Source organism: Falco naumanni (assembly GCF_017639655.2).
Source record: "Falco naumanni isolate bFalNau1 chromosome 21 unlocalized genomic scaffold, bFalNau1.pat SUPER_21_unloc_1, whole genome shotgun sequence".
Taxonomy (NCBI): Eukaryota; Metazoa; Chordata; class Aves; order Falconiformes; family Falconidae; genus Falco; species Falco naumanni.
In genome coordinates this window covers 281,310-298,812 of record NW_024427348.1, presented here as the reverse complement: position 1 = coordinate 298,812, position 17,503 = coordinate 281,310, and the positions used below count along the sequence as shown (strand labels likewise).

At 50.6% G+C, this 17,503-nt stretch overlaps 1 protein-coding gene across 1 annotated transcript in view; it reads left to right on the top strand.

Moving 5' to 3' along the window:
* The window catches only part of LOC121081929 (hydrocephalus-inducing protein homolog), a 64,648-nt gene that overhangs the window by 7,099 nt on the left and 40,046 nt on the right, over positions 1-17,503 (top strand). The window contains exons 5-8 of the mRNA XM_040581282.1: positions 4,380-4,579; positions 10,055-10,179; positions 12,764-12,965; positions 16,173-16,356. Coding sequence (XP_040437216.1) covers positions 4,380-4,579; positions 10,055-10,179; positions 12,764-12,965; positions 16,173-16,356 — 711 coding nt within the window. The remainder of the gene's footprint in view (positions 1-4,379; positions 4,580-10,054; positions 10,180-12,763; positions 12,966-16,172; positions 16,357-17,503) is intronic.

The window sequence follows — 17,503 nt, the reverse complement described above, 5'->3', positions numbered from 1 at the left end:
GGGGAGTTGGTTTGTATAATTCTCTTGCTTTGAATCTGTTCTTCCCTGGGGTAAGTCTGACTTCAGTGAAGTCACTCCTGATTGAAAGGAGTACAGTTGTGGCCAAGCCGTAAGTACTAGGGCCATGTGAGCTGTTGGTGGCTGAAATGCTGTGTGCCACGTAGCCCTTTCTTGGAAAATGAACAGTTTCCTGCTGTCTGGCAGTCATTTGGGAATATGCCACGTGATTGGACTGTCAGAAAATAAATAAACAGCTGACGTGTCTGTTGGTTTATTGGCACTTGTGTTATGAATGAACTGCTAATTTTTCTGCTGGGCAGCGTTTCCACTTAGTTACTCTTGCTGCTTCTGATTTGCACGTTTCTGTTTTGTGGCTCCAGTTGTACAGCGTGGGTGTTCTCGTGCCAGCCCACATTCCTGCGTGTCCTTGCATTATGGTCTGACAGTCTCTGCTGAACTGGGAACCATTGTGGCACTGACTGGCAGATAAACAACAGACAGAAACACTTCCATTTGTGTGTCCTTCAGGCTTATTAATAGTTTATTGTAAAGGAAGAAGGAAGTAAGAAGCATATAAAACCAGCACAGCTTATTCTGTTTTGCCCTCTTGCTCTTTTCACTGTAGCCATACATTATTTTCCGGCAATGCCAGCTCAGTCTGTGAGGTTTGTGAAATTCATTACTGGTGCTCGGTGGAGACTGAATTAATGCACATTGATTAATATGAAATACGACAGGACAGCGAGTTACTGCATTGGTGAAGTGAAGTCCTTTACAATTCAGCGCAGCCCTGTTAGATGCTTTGTAGCGCCCAGAAGCTATTCCAAGTATACTTTCCAGATGGCTCGTGTGGGGAGGAAAGGGGCAGAAGACCAAGGCAAATGGCCCGGTGCCAAACGAACCTGGAGCTAAGCGACTCATTTCAGAGTGCTGCGAACCGGCAGGTGAGGGGGGCAGGCGCAGGGGCACCCCCTTCTCCTGCGACTGGATCTTCATCCTCCGGTCCCTCCTCTCTTGTCATGGCCCTTATTTTCCAGCCTTTGATATCAGGGTTTCAGCGGGAGCTTTCCCTGCTTGGCTTGCCGTGTGACCTCATGCTACAAGGATCTTTTCTGTGCAAGTCGTCTGCTGCAAGGAATTCAGTGCAGGATTTAGGATGGGTTATGCAGGAAATCTGACATCCGAGTGTGGTGTTGTGGGCAGCTAAGGTTGATATCGCTGTGGCAGTATTACCGTTAGCCCCTGAGTTTGCAGAGAGCCTGAAACAACATCAGAGATGAGCAGCTGCTTCAGTTCCAGCGGGTGCCAGTTCAGATGCCAGTGGTGATACCTGGAAGGCCAGAGCTTGTAACTTCCTGCTTGTCACAGGGGTGTGAGAGAAGGGGAACCATCGTACAACTGTCTGTCATCCTTGCAATGGAGAGGGGAGTTGTATGAAGGATGAAGTCATGTTTTCATGAAAATCTGTAGCCTGAAGCTGTGTCTAAACACAACAAACTTTAGAGCATAGATGGGTTGCAGCCCCTCTGTCATCCAGGCATGTTTATTTAGAAAGCTGGTCTTAAACAGTCTGCTAAGGGTTTGCAGTTGCGAAGCAGAACGAGATTTTGAACTGGTCTCAACAGTTGCCCAGGCTGTAAGCAAGCGTGTAGCAGAGGTAGTGTCCCGGTAGCACGAGGCAGTGCTGCAGGGGAGACTGCAACCCGTTCCCCCCCCTAGGGGGGCAATTCAGCTTTCAAAAGCTTAAGGGACCATGGGTCCACAGCGACACAAGCAGCCAGCTTCTGCCTAGCACCCCTCTGCCTTGGCTTTCCCCCTGTTTGGGCTGACGCTGCATTCAGCCTGGTGCAAGGTCCCACTTTGGTGGGGTGGTAGAGCGTGGCTGAAGGGTCAGCCCGCTCTGAAGTGCTGAGTCAAGCCTTGCACGGGATGCCATGTCCCACGGTGTCCCTGGAGAGGGGGCTTGGAGCATAATGTGCATCTGCAGGAATGGCGAGAGGCAGCTTTCTCTCCCAAGCTCGTGGTTGTCTCTGTGAAACCAAACCCTTGCTGCTTTAGCCTTGCCCTCAGGTCCCTGGAGAAAGAATTCCCTTTCCTTGTGCGTTGCTGTGCAGGTGGTCCCAGTGGCCCTCACCAGCAAGGGAGCTGGGAAGGCTGCCAGTGCTTGCTTTTGGGGGAGGGGGGGATTTATTTCTTGGGCTCTTAATTACCTTGCTGTCATCTATTTGCTCCTTAGCAATGACAACGACTTGACAATTACTTCCTTTTACTTCCCTCAAATACCTCCAGTTGTTGAAGTTCCTTTTTTTTTTTTTTATCTCCCTGCTGATCTGTACTTGCATCCTCCTCTGTCTACCTGGCATCTGGAAGAGAGAGATAAGTAAATATGGCATGCCAAGACTGACTAAGGCAGGTAGCTTTCAATTGGACTTGCCTTTGTTACAGTAGTGTGGCCGAAATAACAACAACAGCAAAAGCAAATGGCACTCTCCATTTGCTAATGCAGTTTCTGAGCATCTGAACAGTCTGGGAGGTGAAGTACCCGGGAGATAATGGGTGCTTTAAAGTCATATGGGCTGCCCATAGCTTTTATTTTAGAGGGCTTGGGCTGCAGGATTGAGTACAAATTTGCTTAATTCACAAAGACTTGCTGAAGATGAAACCCTTGCCTGCAATATGATGTTAAATCCTGCAGGTTGCTTGCTGCAGTTCCCTTGCTAGTATTTTACCTTCCAAATAGGAGAAGCAAAAGCCCTTGTGCAGTTTGTAGGGTGACTGTTTGAGATGTCTAGAAAAAGAGATCCTTCTTTATTCTTTGTGCCTTGGATGGGGCAGCATCTGTTTTGGCAACCTTAGCGGTGGGCGAGGCGCTGGGTGGTGGGTGAGGCGCTGGGTGTCAGCTGTTGTGTTGGAGCACTGGGTACGTGTCTGTGCCTGGGCTGGCTGCCTTAGGGCCCTTCCAGGAGGGGATGGGAGCAGGAAATCCCAGCCGTGGAGGAATCCGGATCAGTTCTGCTGAAGGGAGTTTGCCGCTGTGTGCGGTTCCTAAATCAAAGCGCTTCCTGCTTCAACAATTACAAGAATATCAAATGAGTTAAAAGCACCGGGGCAAAAATCAGGGCAGCCAGTGACTGATGAGAAGCAGAGCTTTGATCAGCTCATCGATAAGAGCCTGCTGGGGGCAATGGCTCCTGGCCCTGGGGCAACAGTTTCCTCACTGATTTCAATGGGGGCAAGGTGGTACTTGCAGCGCAGCCAGCGGTGCCTGCCATCCATCTGGAGTCTGATCTGCTCATCCCTACAGTAAAATGCTTTTGGTAATTTGATTTGCCTTCCTGCTGCTAAACGCCAGGCAGCCGGGATGGGGGGGGATTGCCTGGCTCTGTTCTGCAGAAGGCAGTGGCTGGGACTGCACAGCCGGCTTTGCTCTGGTGGGGTGTCTGAGTGTCCCCCGTGTGCAGCTCCCGATGCCGCCTGCCTGGGGTGGGTGTGCTAACCAGGCACGCCGTCACTTACTCCTCTAGAACAGACCTTACAGAGGGGTGTGATTAAGGCATCAGCCAGAGCTGTCTCTGTGTCCCCTGGGGCTGGGGTGAGATGTAAAGGGAAACTGAGATTAGGCAGAGAAGAACTCTCTTGAATTGCAGTGCAGAGCTGGCGTAGGCTGCTGAGGGCAGGGGTGGAGTTGTTAGTGCTTTGAAGTACCTGTGAAACATCTGGAGGGACACTTTGGGTGCAGAGCTGAGCCGGTTCTGGTGTGGGGAGATGGGTCAGATGGCTTTTGAAGGGTGCGTGTCCCCAGCCTTGGCCCTGTAAGGCTGTGGGAGGGGGTGAGAAATACAGCTGTGCCCTACACTCGCCTGGCATCGCAGCAATTACCGTGTCCAGCTTGTGAAGCATTTCCCCAGCGACTGACCGTTGCTCACGTATGTGGTGAAGTCCTTTTGAAAGTGTACCTGAGCATCCCCTGCCGAGCTTCAACGAGGTCGCCGCGTTGCTGGCATTGGAGTTAGTGCTGTGGCACAGCTGGGTTCTCAGTGGTGCTTCCAGTAGTCTGCGGTGGCGATTGAAGCAGGTTCCATTAGTGCTGTGATCCCTTGCGTGAAGCGACTCTGTTTTGGTGCCTCGGAATCAAAGCATCAGGTAATTGTGGTGCTGCCAGCTTGCTGCGAAAGCGGGTGAATCAGTGGGCTTGTTTCTTCTTTGCAAGTTAACAACCCTGTGCAAGTCCTGCTACTGGAATGAAAGGTCATGAAGGTAAAAGGTACTATTATTACGTTATTGAATGCTACTGCAACAGTCCTAGAAAACAGCAGTTTTTCTTCTGCCGTGGGAATGGTGCTAAAAGCATTGTGCTGAGATTGTTTCTTTCCCTGCAGGATTATTTCCACGAGCTCATCTGCATCACAGAAAGGGAGAAGTTTGTTGTGCCTATCCGAGCTATAGGTGCCCGAGCTATCCTGGACTTCCCCGACCAGGTGAACTTCTCAGCCTGTCCCGTCAAGTACAGCACCCAGAAAACGCTGCTGGTTCGCAACGTTGGTAACCGGGTGGCCCGCTACTGCATCAGCACGCAGAGGTAGGGAGCTCATCTCTTTTTGTGCAAAACACTGTGGTGTGATAATATAGTTGGGAAACAGCGACAAAAAGGAACCAGAGCATGTGAGCTGCCGTGCTGCTGCCGTGGCTGGAGATGGGCAGGGCACGTGGGGTTTGCTGTTGATTATAGTGTTTGAAGCATGGCGCAACCTCTGCTTAAACTCTGCAAGCTGCAGAGTGGAGTTTTATAGTGCAACGGTGTCTTCAGTGCACAGTCGTGCAAGGCTGATTCTGTTAGACTGAAAGAGCAATTGTAAGAAGGCAGCTGGACTGCCCTTGGGCTGTGGAAGATCCTGCGGGGCAGACGACAGCTCTAGGAGCTCAGTTCCTGCAGACCAAGGGCAGTGTTAAGAAACGGGCAAGCTCTGAGCTGGTGGAAGAGACATTTAAGAATTTATCAGCAGTTTGTCTCGAGTAGCAAGTGCAATCAGAGATGATAGATCAAAGCAATTGGTATTGAGACCCTGACAAAAACCCTGTGGGGTCCAGAACCTGGTTTTCCAGTAGGTTTGATCTGGTCCCTGGGATCCAATATTCCTCATTAGAATGAGCTGTTAAGTGGAGATGAGCTGGCAGCAGCTTCAAAACTGCACTACAGCCCCAAAGAGGAATGCCTTACAGCGGGGGCACAGGCCAAAGATGCAGCAAATACCTGGTGCGTGGGTTGGGAGCCTCTTGTAGAGCTTTGTCTCTCTCAGATCTCCTGGAAAGTGCTCTAGCACTTTGTAGTAGCTACCGGCAAGCTCCTTGATCTTCAGTACCTTCTGAAATGGGTATGTGGCCCTGTTGGCCAAATATACACGTTCCTTGGGAGGCCACAAGCACGTGGTATTTGGGCAGTCTCCTGGTCAAGTGCCTGACATGTGCGGCGTTGTGGACAGCCTGTACTGTTCCTGTTGGTCTCAGAAGACAGTCACTGTTTTTCCAGTTTGCTGAACTGGAGAGGGTAGTGCCTTTTTGACACTGCACCTGCAAGGAAACCAGTTCAGCTGGCTGGTAGTTAGCTCCGAGTTGCTTGGTCCCAGAGGTCTTGGTGCAGGAGCTGAGGTCCAGAACGCAGCAAAGACCGTCTGCCTTAGTGCACCTGAGTTGCTTCAGTTTCTTCCCCAGGAAAACAGGGGTCAAGAGAAGGCTCTTTGCTCTTTCTCCTGGGAAGCGTGAGGGTCCAAGAGGCTCCTACCAAAGCCTGGCAAGGCTGTTGAAACAGGCTTCCAGGATGCTATTCAAGCAGGCTGCTGCTTGTCACTGTGGAAATACGTAGGCAGGACCTTGTAAATCCCTGTACAGCTTCCCTCTGGGATTTCCAGATCTAGTCGTCACCACCAAAACAGATACCCAGTCGTGTCTGGCATCTCTTGGCAATGTCCTTGCCAACTGTTCTGTTGAGTGATCCAGCGTGTGTTGAATCCTGCTTGATACGGATTTTATGCTGAACTTCAACAATTAAATTTTTCAGTCCTGATTTGCAACAGAGAGATGGGAAGCGTTACAAAAGTTTCATACGACACACAAAAAAGTAGAATTCTGAATAACTGGATTGTGTGTGTCTGCAGAGATCAAAAGCTGGTAAGATTTCCCATGTCAGCTGAAGGCATCAGTCATCTCTTCCATTTCATTATGAATTTTTGAAAGCCAGTTTGAAATTTCAAACTGATGATTTAAATCTTTGAGTATAAGCAGTGTTTTATTCTAATTAGGTCACCCCCACTTTCCTTCAGATTTCTTTTTAAATACTCTGAAGTTCCTGTGTTTCTGCTCTTTTTATTTTTTTTGCTTTAAGTGTTCAGCAAAATGTCATAATGAATTCTTCATTGGGAACTTTCTTAGAGGTTGAGTTCCTCCAATGCCTGTCTGTCTACCATCTGTTTGCATATATGCACAGATGTATAGGAAATATGAGAAATTTGGGGGCTATGTGAAATGGAATCGGGCTGATGGAGAAGAGAAACTCAGAATAACTTTGGAAGGGACCTCTGGAGATCATCTGAGCAAACACGGCGCTCAAAGCAAGACCAGTGTCAGAGTTCGATCGGGTGTGCACACAACACGAGAAGTAAGATCGGGTAATACCAGCCTTGCTCTGTCCTCCTCCAGGCTGTGCAAAGCCCTTTATCCCAGCATCTCCCTGTATGTCCTGTGCCGCAGCCTCTAAGCTCCCTTTCCGTAGAAAGGCTTTTGTGCCCACCAGCCTGTACTGCCAGGGATTCTTCCACCCCAAATACAGGTGTTTGCATTTCCCATCCCTCGGCTGCATGCAGTTCTGCTGTGTCCCAGTGAATGGCAGCCCAGCCCTCCAGTATCTGGACTGTAGTGCCCCAAGCTTGTATCCCCCACTCAGAATCCAAGTGTTCCCCCCTCTTGACCAGGTCAGCACGTTCCCTTGCAGCCCGAGAGCAGAACTCCCACGTTCTTTCTCGCTGTGTGATGAGGCCATGGTGTGCCAGGAGCGGTTCTTCCAGCCAGTGCTGGGGACTGCACTGTGTGACAGTGGGTTCCCTGCTGCTTGTGCTGTGAGCAGTTGCCCAGGTACCTGCCCCGAGGTCCCAGGTGAGCTCAGTGGCTCCAGCAACCCCAGCAGGAAAGAAGTGGCCTCCCAGCCAGCGTGACAAGTAGGCTGGAGAGTCAGAGCAGTACTAGTGTAAATATAGAAAGTCTCTTCCTGTCGTTCTCATTGTTAAGGCTGGATAACGAGTTTCTTCTCCATGGCATTCAGGGAGATAAATGTCACTCCAGTACGTTTCAGTTGAAAATGGCGCCTGGAAGCAGATCTCAGCGCAGCACTGCCTTTTCCTGATGTTACAGACCTTGTGCTACGCTGTGCTTTGGGGTCAGAGAGGATCCGTCTGAGAAGATACATTAAGGAATGTCCCACCAGGCTCTGAAAGCTCAGGAAATGATGCTACAAGGTGCAGTGCTAGGAGCCCCCTGTAGTACCCATATACGACATCGAGGTGTGGGATTGGAGAGTTACCACAGGATGTACAAAGACAGGACAACAGATGCCAGAACAGATCCCTATGAAATTGCTTACTAGTCTGGTGTTGCTCCCTTTCTGCAGGGCAGTAACGGGCAAGATCTCAGCAGGTTCTGCTGGGAAGGTCTCCCTCGGGCTGGTGCGGCTAGATGAGTTTATACAAGCCGGGGATTGCAAGGCACCGCTGGGAGATCTGGACCTGTGACAGTTTAGATGTTGTACAACAAAGCAAACGTACAAATGGGCATAGTTAAAAAGGATGTCAGAAGAGAAGCTGTTAAAAAACCTCCAAACCTTATCTTTCCTGTCGTTTCAGGAGCAGTAGTGATTCACTAACAGGGTAGATCTAACAGGACAAGAATTATCCTAAAGAACAGCTCACAATTAATGGCTGAAAGGCCAGAGTTTAGCCTGCCAGCTTCATCTCTTGGCAGTGGCTTTCATGTGGCTATTAGTGTGTCAGGGACGTTTCCTTAGCATCTCTTATCTGTAGGCTGCAGGGAACAGCTTAGTGACGTGCACTGAAGTTCAGAGTTGAGGTTAAGCATGGACCTTGCATCCCTCTGGGTCTTGGAGAACCAGGTCTACGTGAGGGATACCAAGCTCCTGCGACAGCAGTGACAAAGTTGTCCCGTGGGTACAGCATGGGGTGGGAGGCAGGAGGTGCGGTGTCTGACTTGTGCTCTGTTTCTCAGTCCTGAGAATGAGTCCTGACCTCGGTGGGATCCTCTTCTTCTGATAATTTGAAGATGGGAAGATACCTTCTTTCTCGGGCACCCCCTGAAGTCATCCTCGGGAGTGTTATTCCCATCCCAGCTATCTGAGGGCAGGGGTATGCAGACAAGGGGACGGGATAGGAGGTGGTGCTGAATTGTGGCCCTTAAACAGCAGCTTTTCTGTTCTGGCCATGTTTGGGCGGGGGGGGTGGGAGAAAAAAAAAAAAGGTGGGGGGAATTTTTCTGTGCCTTTCCCCCAGCAGGCAGTGATGCCAGCCAAGCACCAGCAGAGCCCTGCCCAGTATAACCAGGCACAACCCCCAGTGCAGGTGCAGGGCCATGGAGAGCAGTCCGGTTCTGAGGCTGGTGGCACCTTGGCTTTCCTCCTCCCTCTCAAAAGTCTCAGGTCCAGCACGTGAACATTGCAGGCCCAGTGCTTCCCCATTAGTCACTGGTGATGTTCTTGCTAGTTGTAATGGGAGCAGGTCAGGCCCCTAGTTGCAGCAATATCTCCTTAATGAGCAGGAACTCCAGCAATTTCATCAGCTGTCACTGCTTCCATGAATGAAGCTCAGCTCGTGCATGGCTCCAGTTTTTCTCATTATTTTTGTGGGCTGCATTCCCCAATCACTGGGAAACTCTGCAGAACGTATTTTTAAGGTGACAATTGACCACCAGCAAAGCGCTAAAGCCAATACCTTTTGCTTTCTAAGTGAGGCTGTACAAGAGCCACAAAGCCCAGCTGCTGTTGTGCAGAAACATGTTGCATCTGACTTTTCCCTGAGCATTAAAGGACTGAATTATGTGTCTGTCAGCTGAGAGCTGTTTACCTGGCCACAAATCATAATTGCTCGTGTTAAATCCAAAGTACACCAACACCTTTTCATCATTATTTCCAACGCATTGCACAGAATTCCTCCAGCGGGCCAAGCAAACAGTTACCAAGCTTGGATTACAACCCAGAGCCCCAGACTGCATTGCTTGTGAATACACCGAAAACCTCCTGTTAAAGGTGCCTTGAAATGCTCCTGGTAATGGTGCTTCATTTAGCTAGAGATTTAATTGTTCAGGCTGTAAATGGGTACTCCTTTTGTGTCTTGTTTTCTTGTTTCTGTATCACTCTAATGTGCCTTTGCACTCCTACAGATTTTTCTTGGCTTAGAGCAGCTTTCATTGAAATGCTGATAAAATGTGCCCTTTCTTAGGCAAAACCAGGATGCTTTCAAGGTAAAAAAAAAAAAAAAAAAAAAAAAAGAGTTGAATTCCGCAACTTAAACTCCAGTTATTCTCTGGTCTTCAAGAAGAAATTCTCTTCTCCCTGTCTGATTTCCAGGCTGCAATCTCACTGGGACAGGCATTGCCTTGACATTTGCATCTCTTGAGGTGTATAGGTGGCAGGACAAGACGGATTCCTGAGGAAGTCCGTGTCAGGCTGTGCATGCAAATAACCCTCACCATCTCTGTGCCCTTCAAAAACCCTCCTCTGATCGTATCGCTAGCAGTCAGACTCTTGAGCCTTGCTGCAGAGAACTGGATGCAGGGTATGGGGGAGACGAGGTCGTTTTATAGCATAGGATGTTCTGAGGGCTGGAGCTCTTCAGGAGTCGAGTTGGTGGCTCAGTTTCTGATACTGTCTGTTCTCTTTTTCTTCTGCTAACTGTGGTTTGTTTGCTTCTTGCTTGCGCAGGTGAGCTGAAGTGAGCGAGACAGCCACATAGTCCCCAAATATCCCACAGTAATCCTGATGTGCCTGTCTGTGTTGCAGCCCTTTCTCTGTTGATCGCTCTGCTGGGACTCTTGGGATTGGCGATGCCGTGCAAGTAACAGTGGACTTCCACCCACAGAAGACGGGTGATTATTCCAGACCCCTGACAGTACACTACGACACAGGTAAGTGCTGGACACTGCATGGTGCCCACGCTCTGCGTCCTTCAAAGCAGAAGACTGTTAAACTTGCTTTGCAGGCTCCTTCTAACCCCTTTTCTTTCTAAACCCTTTTCTTTCAAAACCTCTGCATGTTTTGGTGCTTCAAGTGAGCAGGTAAGGGGCAAAGGCTGAGTGTGCCCTTGTTCTGTGTGGCTGCGTGCTGGTCTCTCCCTGGGGGATGCTGGTGTCAGCCAGGAGCGTAAGTGTAAGTGTGTCTGTGTCCCCGGTTCCTCTCCAGGAGAGCAGCAGCAGGGGATGCTCAGCAAAGCGTGTAGAAGCAGGCAGTGCATGTGCTTTCTGCCTCGTGGGCCCTGGAGTTAGTATTTTTCTGTGCTGGAGGCTTTATTCCCATCTTTGTTTAATCACTTCTGATGGTTTTGCCTTCCAAGCCTTTGTCCAGTTGCTTTGCGGGTTTGTAGCTATGAGCTTCTGTAGGCTCCCATGGCAGTACGTTCCAAAGGAAGGAATATTCCTTGGGAAAGTGCTGGTACTACACTTCTGTAATTTCTGACTAATACTATTTCAGGCCCTTGGGTTCCTGTTTTACGACAAATGGTGACAAATTTTTCCTCCTTTGGATTTTCCCAGGCCGTTTGTGCTTTTACACTATCTCTTGTGTGATTTCTAGGTTAAGGAATCCTGTTCAGTCTTCATATAGAAGCTGCTCTGTACTTTGGAGAAGGGCAGAAAGAACAATTAAATTTCAAAGGCTTCAGCTTGGCTTTGAAGATCAAAACTATACCCATTATTTCAAGACCCACGTGGCCATGGGTTTAGACAGTGAGACCATGATAGTTTTCGTGGAGTTTATTTTGCAGTAGTTAGTTGTCCCGTAGAGCATTAGGTCATGTTTCCATGAACCAGAGTTGTACATGCTCGAAGCACTGTGCATGTCTCCCATTTCTTGGGTCCTGCTTCCTCTGCTTGCCAACGTATGCCGAGGATTCAGCGGAGGGGGAAGGCAAGGCTTATAAAGCACGCCTGCCTCTGTAACGCTTCTGAACCTCGGTTATTTTTGTACGCTGAGTTGTCTGTTATAGAAAGCAGGCTGTCCAGTCATGGAGACGTTGCTGTTTCTCTCGCAACATAACTCATGTCTGGCCACGAATCCCTCGCACTCCTCCTGGGCTCCCTTAAGAGCAGAGAAGTTGAGGTTATACAGGCACGAAGGCTGAACTCTCCATGTGTGGAGGTGAAGGAATGGCTGCAGAGATCTGTTTGAAGGGTGAGTCGTTCTCCAACCTCCCTCCAAGAGAGGGGGGGCTCTTTTTGCCGGCACGACTGTGATACTGCCGCATTGTGTCTGGCTTAGGGTTTAAGGAGTCCACCCAGTAGGCAGCCAGCTCTCCCCCGTGCTGTTGCGTGGCAGCCTTGGAAAGGCAGGTCCATCCCCTGGCTGCCTTGCTGTAACCCGTGCAGCGAGGAGAAGGCTCTGCCTCGGCAGGGGGATGCTCTCCAGGGATGGCCGGGTCGCTGCCCTTCTCAGCTGGGGCTGGCTCTGAGGCTTTAAACACGCTCCACAGAAGTGCCATTTCGACGGAGAATGTCTCGTGTTTGGGGTTTGCTTCTCACCTGGGAGACCCTCACCTGCAACAGGCAGAGTAGGCTCGGTGCTCAAGTTTGAGCTTAGTTGACTCCCGGGAGTTGCTTGGTTGGGAAGAATGAAGGTTTGGAAGCTCTGGCAGCGAGGGCGCTTTGGTGGGGGTCTCTTCTGGAGGGTGAAGGGCTGGCAGGTGCTCCAGCAAGACTCCAGGCGTTAATCGGCTGCTGTGCGCAGCCAGGGGCTCTCTCCTCTTCGGTCTGAGTTGGAAAGCAAAGGTGTGCTCGCTCGGGTTGTGGGACAGCTTGGGAACACTCGGTGTAGACTTGCACGCTCGGGCATAGGCACCGACAGGCTCCAGGCAGAAGAAATGGGCTTGCAGGGCTGTGGTGGGCAGGTGGGTGTGGGCCGTGCCCCACCAGTCTCGTTCCGACCTATCTTCACAGACCCACAGCAAGTGAGGGCCCTGCTGCTCCAACACGGTGAAGTTCTCATCTGCGTCCCATCCTGCCGTGGGCTGTCACTTTGCCTGTTTCTTTTTATCTCCCTCTTCTGCCAGCATGCCCCAGGCACCTTCGCTTGTTGGCAACAAGGGATCAGGAGAGACACAACCCTGGTGGCGTGCTTGCAGGAGACTCTGGGCGAGCCGTGACCGAGGTGGGGCCTCCTCAGAGTCACCTGAACGACTCAGATGCAGAATTCCCTGTGACCCGCATGGGATGGTGACCCAAAGGCCACCTGGGCACACTGAAAACGTCTCCCTGTAGATAGTGTCGCCTTGGGGATAAATCTTTACAAGCCCACCCAGAAATAAGGTGCTTAAGGTGGTGCCCAGGACATCCTCATGCTGTACACATGCAGCTCTCAGGGATGCAATAAATATATTGATCTGTGGAACTGCTCACACAGCTAAAAGCTGTGACACTTCTGTTCCCTGTGGCTTCCTCCGTTCCTTGTACTCCCATCAGCAAGGGCGATGAGCAATGTCTGCCTTTTGCTTTGTTCTAGGTGAAGATACGCACACAAGCCTTCATGGAGCCGCTGAAGATGTCAACATTAGGCTGGACAGAAACTCCTTGGCAGTTGGGAAGACCTACATCACGCTGTCAAATCACAGATGTGTGGTCATCCACAACCGGAGTAAAATCATAGCCCACTTCCAGTGGAAGGCTTTTCTTACTCAAGAGGAGGAGGATCAGGAGAAGCTGAGGTTCGTTGGAAAGATTCCTATCAGTAAGACACACTGCCCAGGGGTGAAACTACCATACGGCCTCAGAGGGATGTTGGTGCTTTTTTGGATGGTGTAGGAGAAATAAAGCATCCACCGCATCCGGGTCTGTGTCCCTGGGCTTCAGGGTAATGGAGCTCGGTGCTTCCCATTCTGGTTCCATCCATGTTCCAGCTGATGTTTTGGGGAGGAAAGGTTGATTGCAATGACTGCATTTCCTCGGAGAGCAAATTCCCGTCTGTGGGAGCCCTAAATCAGTGAGGCCTGGTCCCTGGGCTGGCAGGGGGTCTGTGAGGCTGAGGAAAGTGTCGGCACTCCTTACCTGGGACGGCGTTGAGCAGTAGCACCTAACAGCTGCAGGCAGCGTACCTGCTGTGATATTCACTGCAGTTTCTTCCCCTCCAGCTCTTGTAGGACAGCAACCTCCTTCAGCCTGCTTTTGCAGTAGTGCGCAGGGCAGGGTGCTTTGCTGGCCCCGAACGTTGAGGCCATCCGGCTGTAGGATGCTGAATTGCCTCGCGCTGTCCCGGCTTCCAGCACAACGAGGTATCCCTGCCCCTTCTCCGGGGCTGGGGAGAGTTTGGAGGTGGAGGGTTCTGCGGGGAAGTCAGGGACAGGACTTGGAAGTGCCTTTGGGTGTCAGCACCTGTGTCTTCGTGGTGCTGAGAGGTGGGGCAGGCTCTCCAAAGGGTGTCTCTGAAGCTTTGAAATTCCGTTTGGGGCAGCAAGGAAACGCCTCTGGCCCAGGGGGAGGCACTGGAAACGACACTTCAAAGCTGGGGTGATTTAGGGAGTCCTTGTGTGACTTTTCAGAGTTGGACGGCTGTAGGTGTATAGGAGTTAGTCTGAACCCAGAGCTGATCAGGAAACTGCCTTCAACTGGAGCACTTTTGAAGGGCTTCTGAGCAAATAAAGTTCAATGTAATTAGGTCAGAAATGCCTTGAAGGCCAAAACTAGTTTTCCACTGTTCTCTGTTTTTAATTACACAGTGTGTGACTTTGGTGCAAGCGCAGTGTGCTAAAGGAAAAAATCTCATGACCTTCTGTTGGTACTTCCCTGTGCCATTCTTTTCGCATCTCTCCCCAGCTGCCCGTCTCAGACAGGACCCTGAGTGATCCTCTGTCCCCTCAGAAGCAACCAGCTTTCGCCAGAGTTGACGTGTTTCCCCAATTTTTTTGCAGTGACGCTTGATCTCATGCCAGCCTGTGTTCTTTACTGTGACCAGGGCGCTTTGTTCTTCCTTACTTGCAGTCTTAGGGGTGGTCATGGCTCCGAGGCCACTGTGCTGCTGTCGGAGCAGCTTTTGAGATCTTTTGAGAGCAGAGAGGACTTTGACAATGGGAGGAGGCAGTGCAGCAGCCTGTGCTTTGCTGTCACCCAGAAAGACCTGGCTCGTCACAAGGTCTACCCAGGGGTTTGCTCTGTCTCCCTCCTGCAGGACTTTCTGGGATGTAGTGGTGGAATTCTTGTCCGTTGCTGAAGGCTGAGTTGAGGGTTGCTCATGTCGGTGGCTGGAAGCCCTCCTCATGCACAGCGCTGTAGGTCAGCCATGGAGAAACATTTCCCACGACACTCCACTGGGAGCGAGCCAAAGAAAGTATTTTTGGCACCGGTGACAGCATCTGCCCGAGGCTCTGTCTGTGTGCCGCTAGGAACGTCCGTGACTGTGTTTCCTTGCTGATTGTATTGGAATTCAGCTGGGTGGTGACTCTTGTCCTGTTTATAGCGTGTTGCCTCGATTTTCTGTGTACGGAGCCTTCCCCTCACCCCCCTCGAGTAGTCACCTGCTGGTTCTTGGTGGCCAGGGGACTGGAGCGTGAAGGGGGCACAGCAACGTGCCAGCTGGGAAGCAAGTGCTCTGCAGCAGTGCTCCCTCCTCACCTCTCGGTTGTGAGCTTTCAACGCTGCAATGATCGCTGCTACAACTACCAAGTAAGGCAGAGGTGACCTGTGTCAAAGCTCTGTGGAGAAGGCCCAAAAGAGGAAAAAGGTGAAGTGGTTCAAGGCTGGATGTAGGGGTTTGGATTCAGAGGTGCTGGTGCTGACTTCTTTATTGGCTAATGCTGATGCCAAAACGGCACAGAGTAACAGCTCGGAGACTAATTTTGTCTTTAAGCAGCAAAGGTATTTATTCCGTGCAACACTGGGGAGCTACCGATTTGCACCGGCCAAACTAGCTCTGAAGTTTTCAGTGAAAAGTCGGGTAATTTATACAGTTTTTGTGAGAGGTTACAACATCTTTACATACATATTCATTTGATTTCGACATCTAGTCATTGTATTCATAATAGGTGGGATCTAGGTGGAGTAAACCTTTCAACTTTCTTTGTTCAATGATCTTCTGACTCATGGTTTTCCTTTAACATCCTCAATGGAACCTTTCCTAATTATTCAGAGTACACGCCTTTACCTTTTCTAATCATTCAGAGCACATTCCTCTACTTGAACGTGGTCAGTGGGAGGGAATAGGCCCTGCCATCTCTCTCTTACCTCAACACAAAGAGAGCATCACCCAGAGCACAGTACCAAACACATCCTGACTAATCTTTTTAAGACCTTGCTCTGTTTCAATGCCAGGCAAGGCTCTCAGGGCCTCTGTCTTCATGCACCTAAACCCATTAATTTCACTGAAGTGATGCGATGCCCGAATGCATTAGTTTGCTTTGCAAGTGCTCTGGGATCCTCTGCTGGATGGCAGTGTAGGCAACGGAGCAGCCAGTTCGCTTATCCCTGCCGGTGCAAAAGGGAAGATAAACAAGTGATGCTGGTAACCTGCAGCTGAAGCCCGGCTGCTTCTCCGCTTCCCAGTGAAGCACTGCAGTGGGTGCTCCTTCATCTCCATCCGTCTCCCCCGAGCACCTCTATGGGCGGCAAAGCCATCTGAGGGTGTTGGTGGGGTTGTGCATTAGTCGTGGCAGTAGCTTTGAGCCAGGAGGCTCTCCTGAGGGCTGCTAGCTTTCAAACCCCTCTTCTTAGCTTGTGAGTGTGGCGTAAAAGTGCCTGCCGTGCCAGTGCAGGAGTGATAACCTGATCTGCTTGGGACCCCGTGGCTTGGGGTCAGCCCCTCGCTGAGCTGCTGCTGCTGTTCCTCCCCCAGTGCGTTGCTGCTCCTGCGCTTACATGACAGTCTCTGCAAATATGTTGTTTATTAAATGATCTGCTTGGTTTGTCTCTCCCCATGGCTGCAGGCGCTGTCGCAGGCTGCAGAAGCAGGAGGAGAATGAGAGGAATTCTTTTCTCAAGCAGCGCGCGGTGGACCCCACGCTCCAAGAGCGCCTTGCCCTTCTCTCCCGTGCCTTCCAGAACCAGAGGGCAAAGGTGCAGGAAGACTCTATGCTTTTCTCTGATGATATTTTTGCCATTGAGCCCGTGGTAAGTGATAGCTGAGAACCTCCCTTCCTCCTCCTCCTCTTCCTCCTCTTCCTTCTCCCTGAATGAGGTCGCTTGGCAGATCCCCGCATCAGTGTCTTGATGTGCCTAGAGGGAGACATGAGGTTTCTAGTGAGGCTGGGAGAGATTGTTGCAAAAAGCATTTCTAAACTGCGAGCTCCGGGCAGGCGTTGAGAGCCTGCCTAAAGCTGAGCTCTGCTGCAAGGGCTGTAAATTAAGGGCACTTCCTAAGTGTCCTGACAGTGTTCCGAGGTATCGATGATTATATATAAGGGCACTCCTTACACGTAGTGTGTGGGGATTAACCATGAGTATTAGTTCACATACTGAAGAATGAAAAGGTCCTCTATGGAAAGGAGGGCAAGTTCAGCCCAAGTTTAATTGCGGCAAGACCAATCCCTTCATATAATCTGGACTTAGACCGTGCCTGAATCTCCCTCCCAGTGTCGTCTGTGAGCCTGCACGCAAGGCTGGCGGGTTTAAACGGACTTTTTTGAGTTCTAGTGCACGCTTAGAGAAAAGTTTTTGCTTTTGTATTTATGCAAACAAAACCTCCTGTCCTTCAATTAACTAGAGCCCTGATTCTGAATATTTGCATGGTCTGAGATGATGAATGCCTGCTGTCTGAGCAGTGTAAAATCCCTTCTCATCTTGGAGCAAACCCTAGAATAATCTTAGCCTCTTCTTTCTTGTAAAATAGGGGAAACTATTGTTTTGTTATTTATTTTTAAGGAAGGGGATCATGTTCTCTTCTTGGTTGCTCCTATAGCCCGTACAAGGCTGAGAGCCCCCCATGTCAGCACAGCTGCAGTTTCACACCGCCGCAGCTGAGAGCAGTGTGATGTGACCAAGAGCCTGTGTCGGAGCAGCAGGGCTGTAGCAGGGAGTGGGAGCTGATCAGCTGAACATGAAGAGCATCCTGCAGTGTGTCAGCCGGTTTTGGAGCGTGTCCCAGGGCTCCTGCTCCAGTACAGCCGACTATACCTCCATAACGAGCTTAACCTGCTCTTGGGCTCCTGAAGTGCATTAGGGTGAGGTCCAGCAGCCTGGCTGCCCACTGAGTCCTGGTGCTCCGTGTAGCGCTGTACGGAGCCAGAGTGTAGCCTGGCCTCAAGTCTTGAGTGGAAAC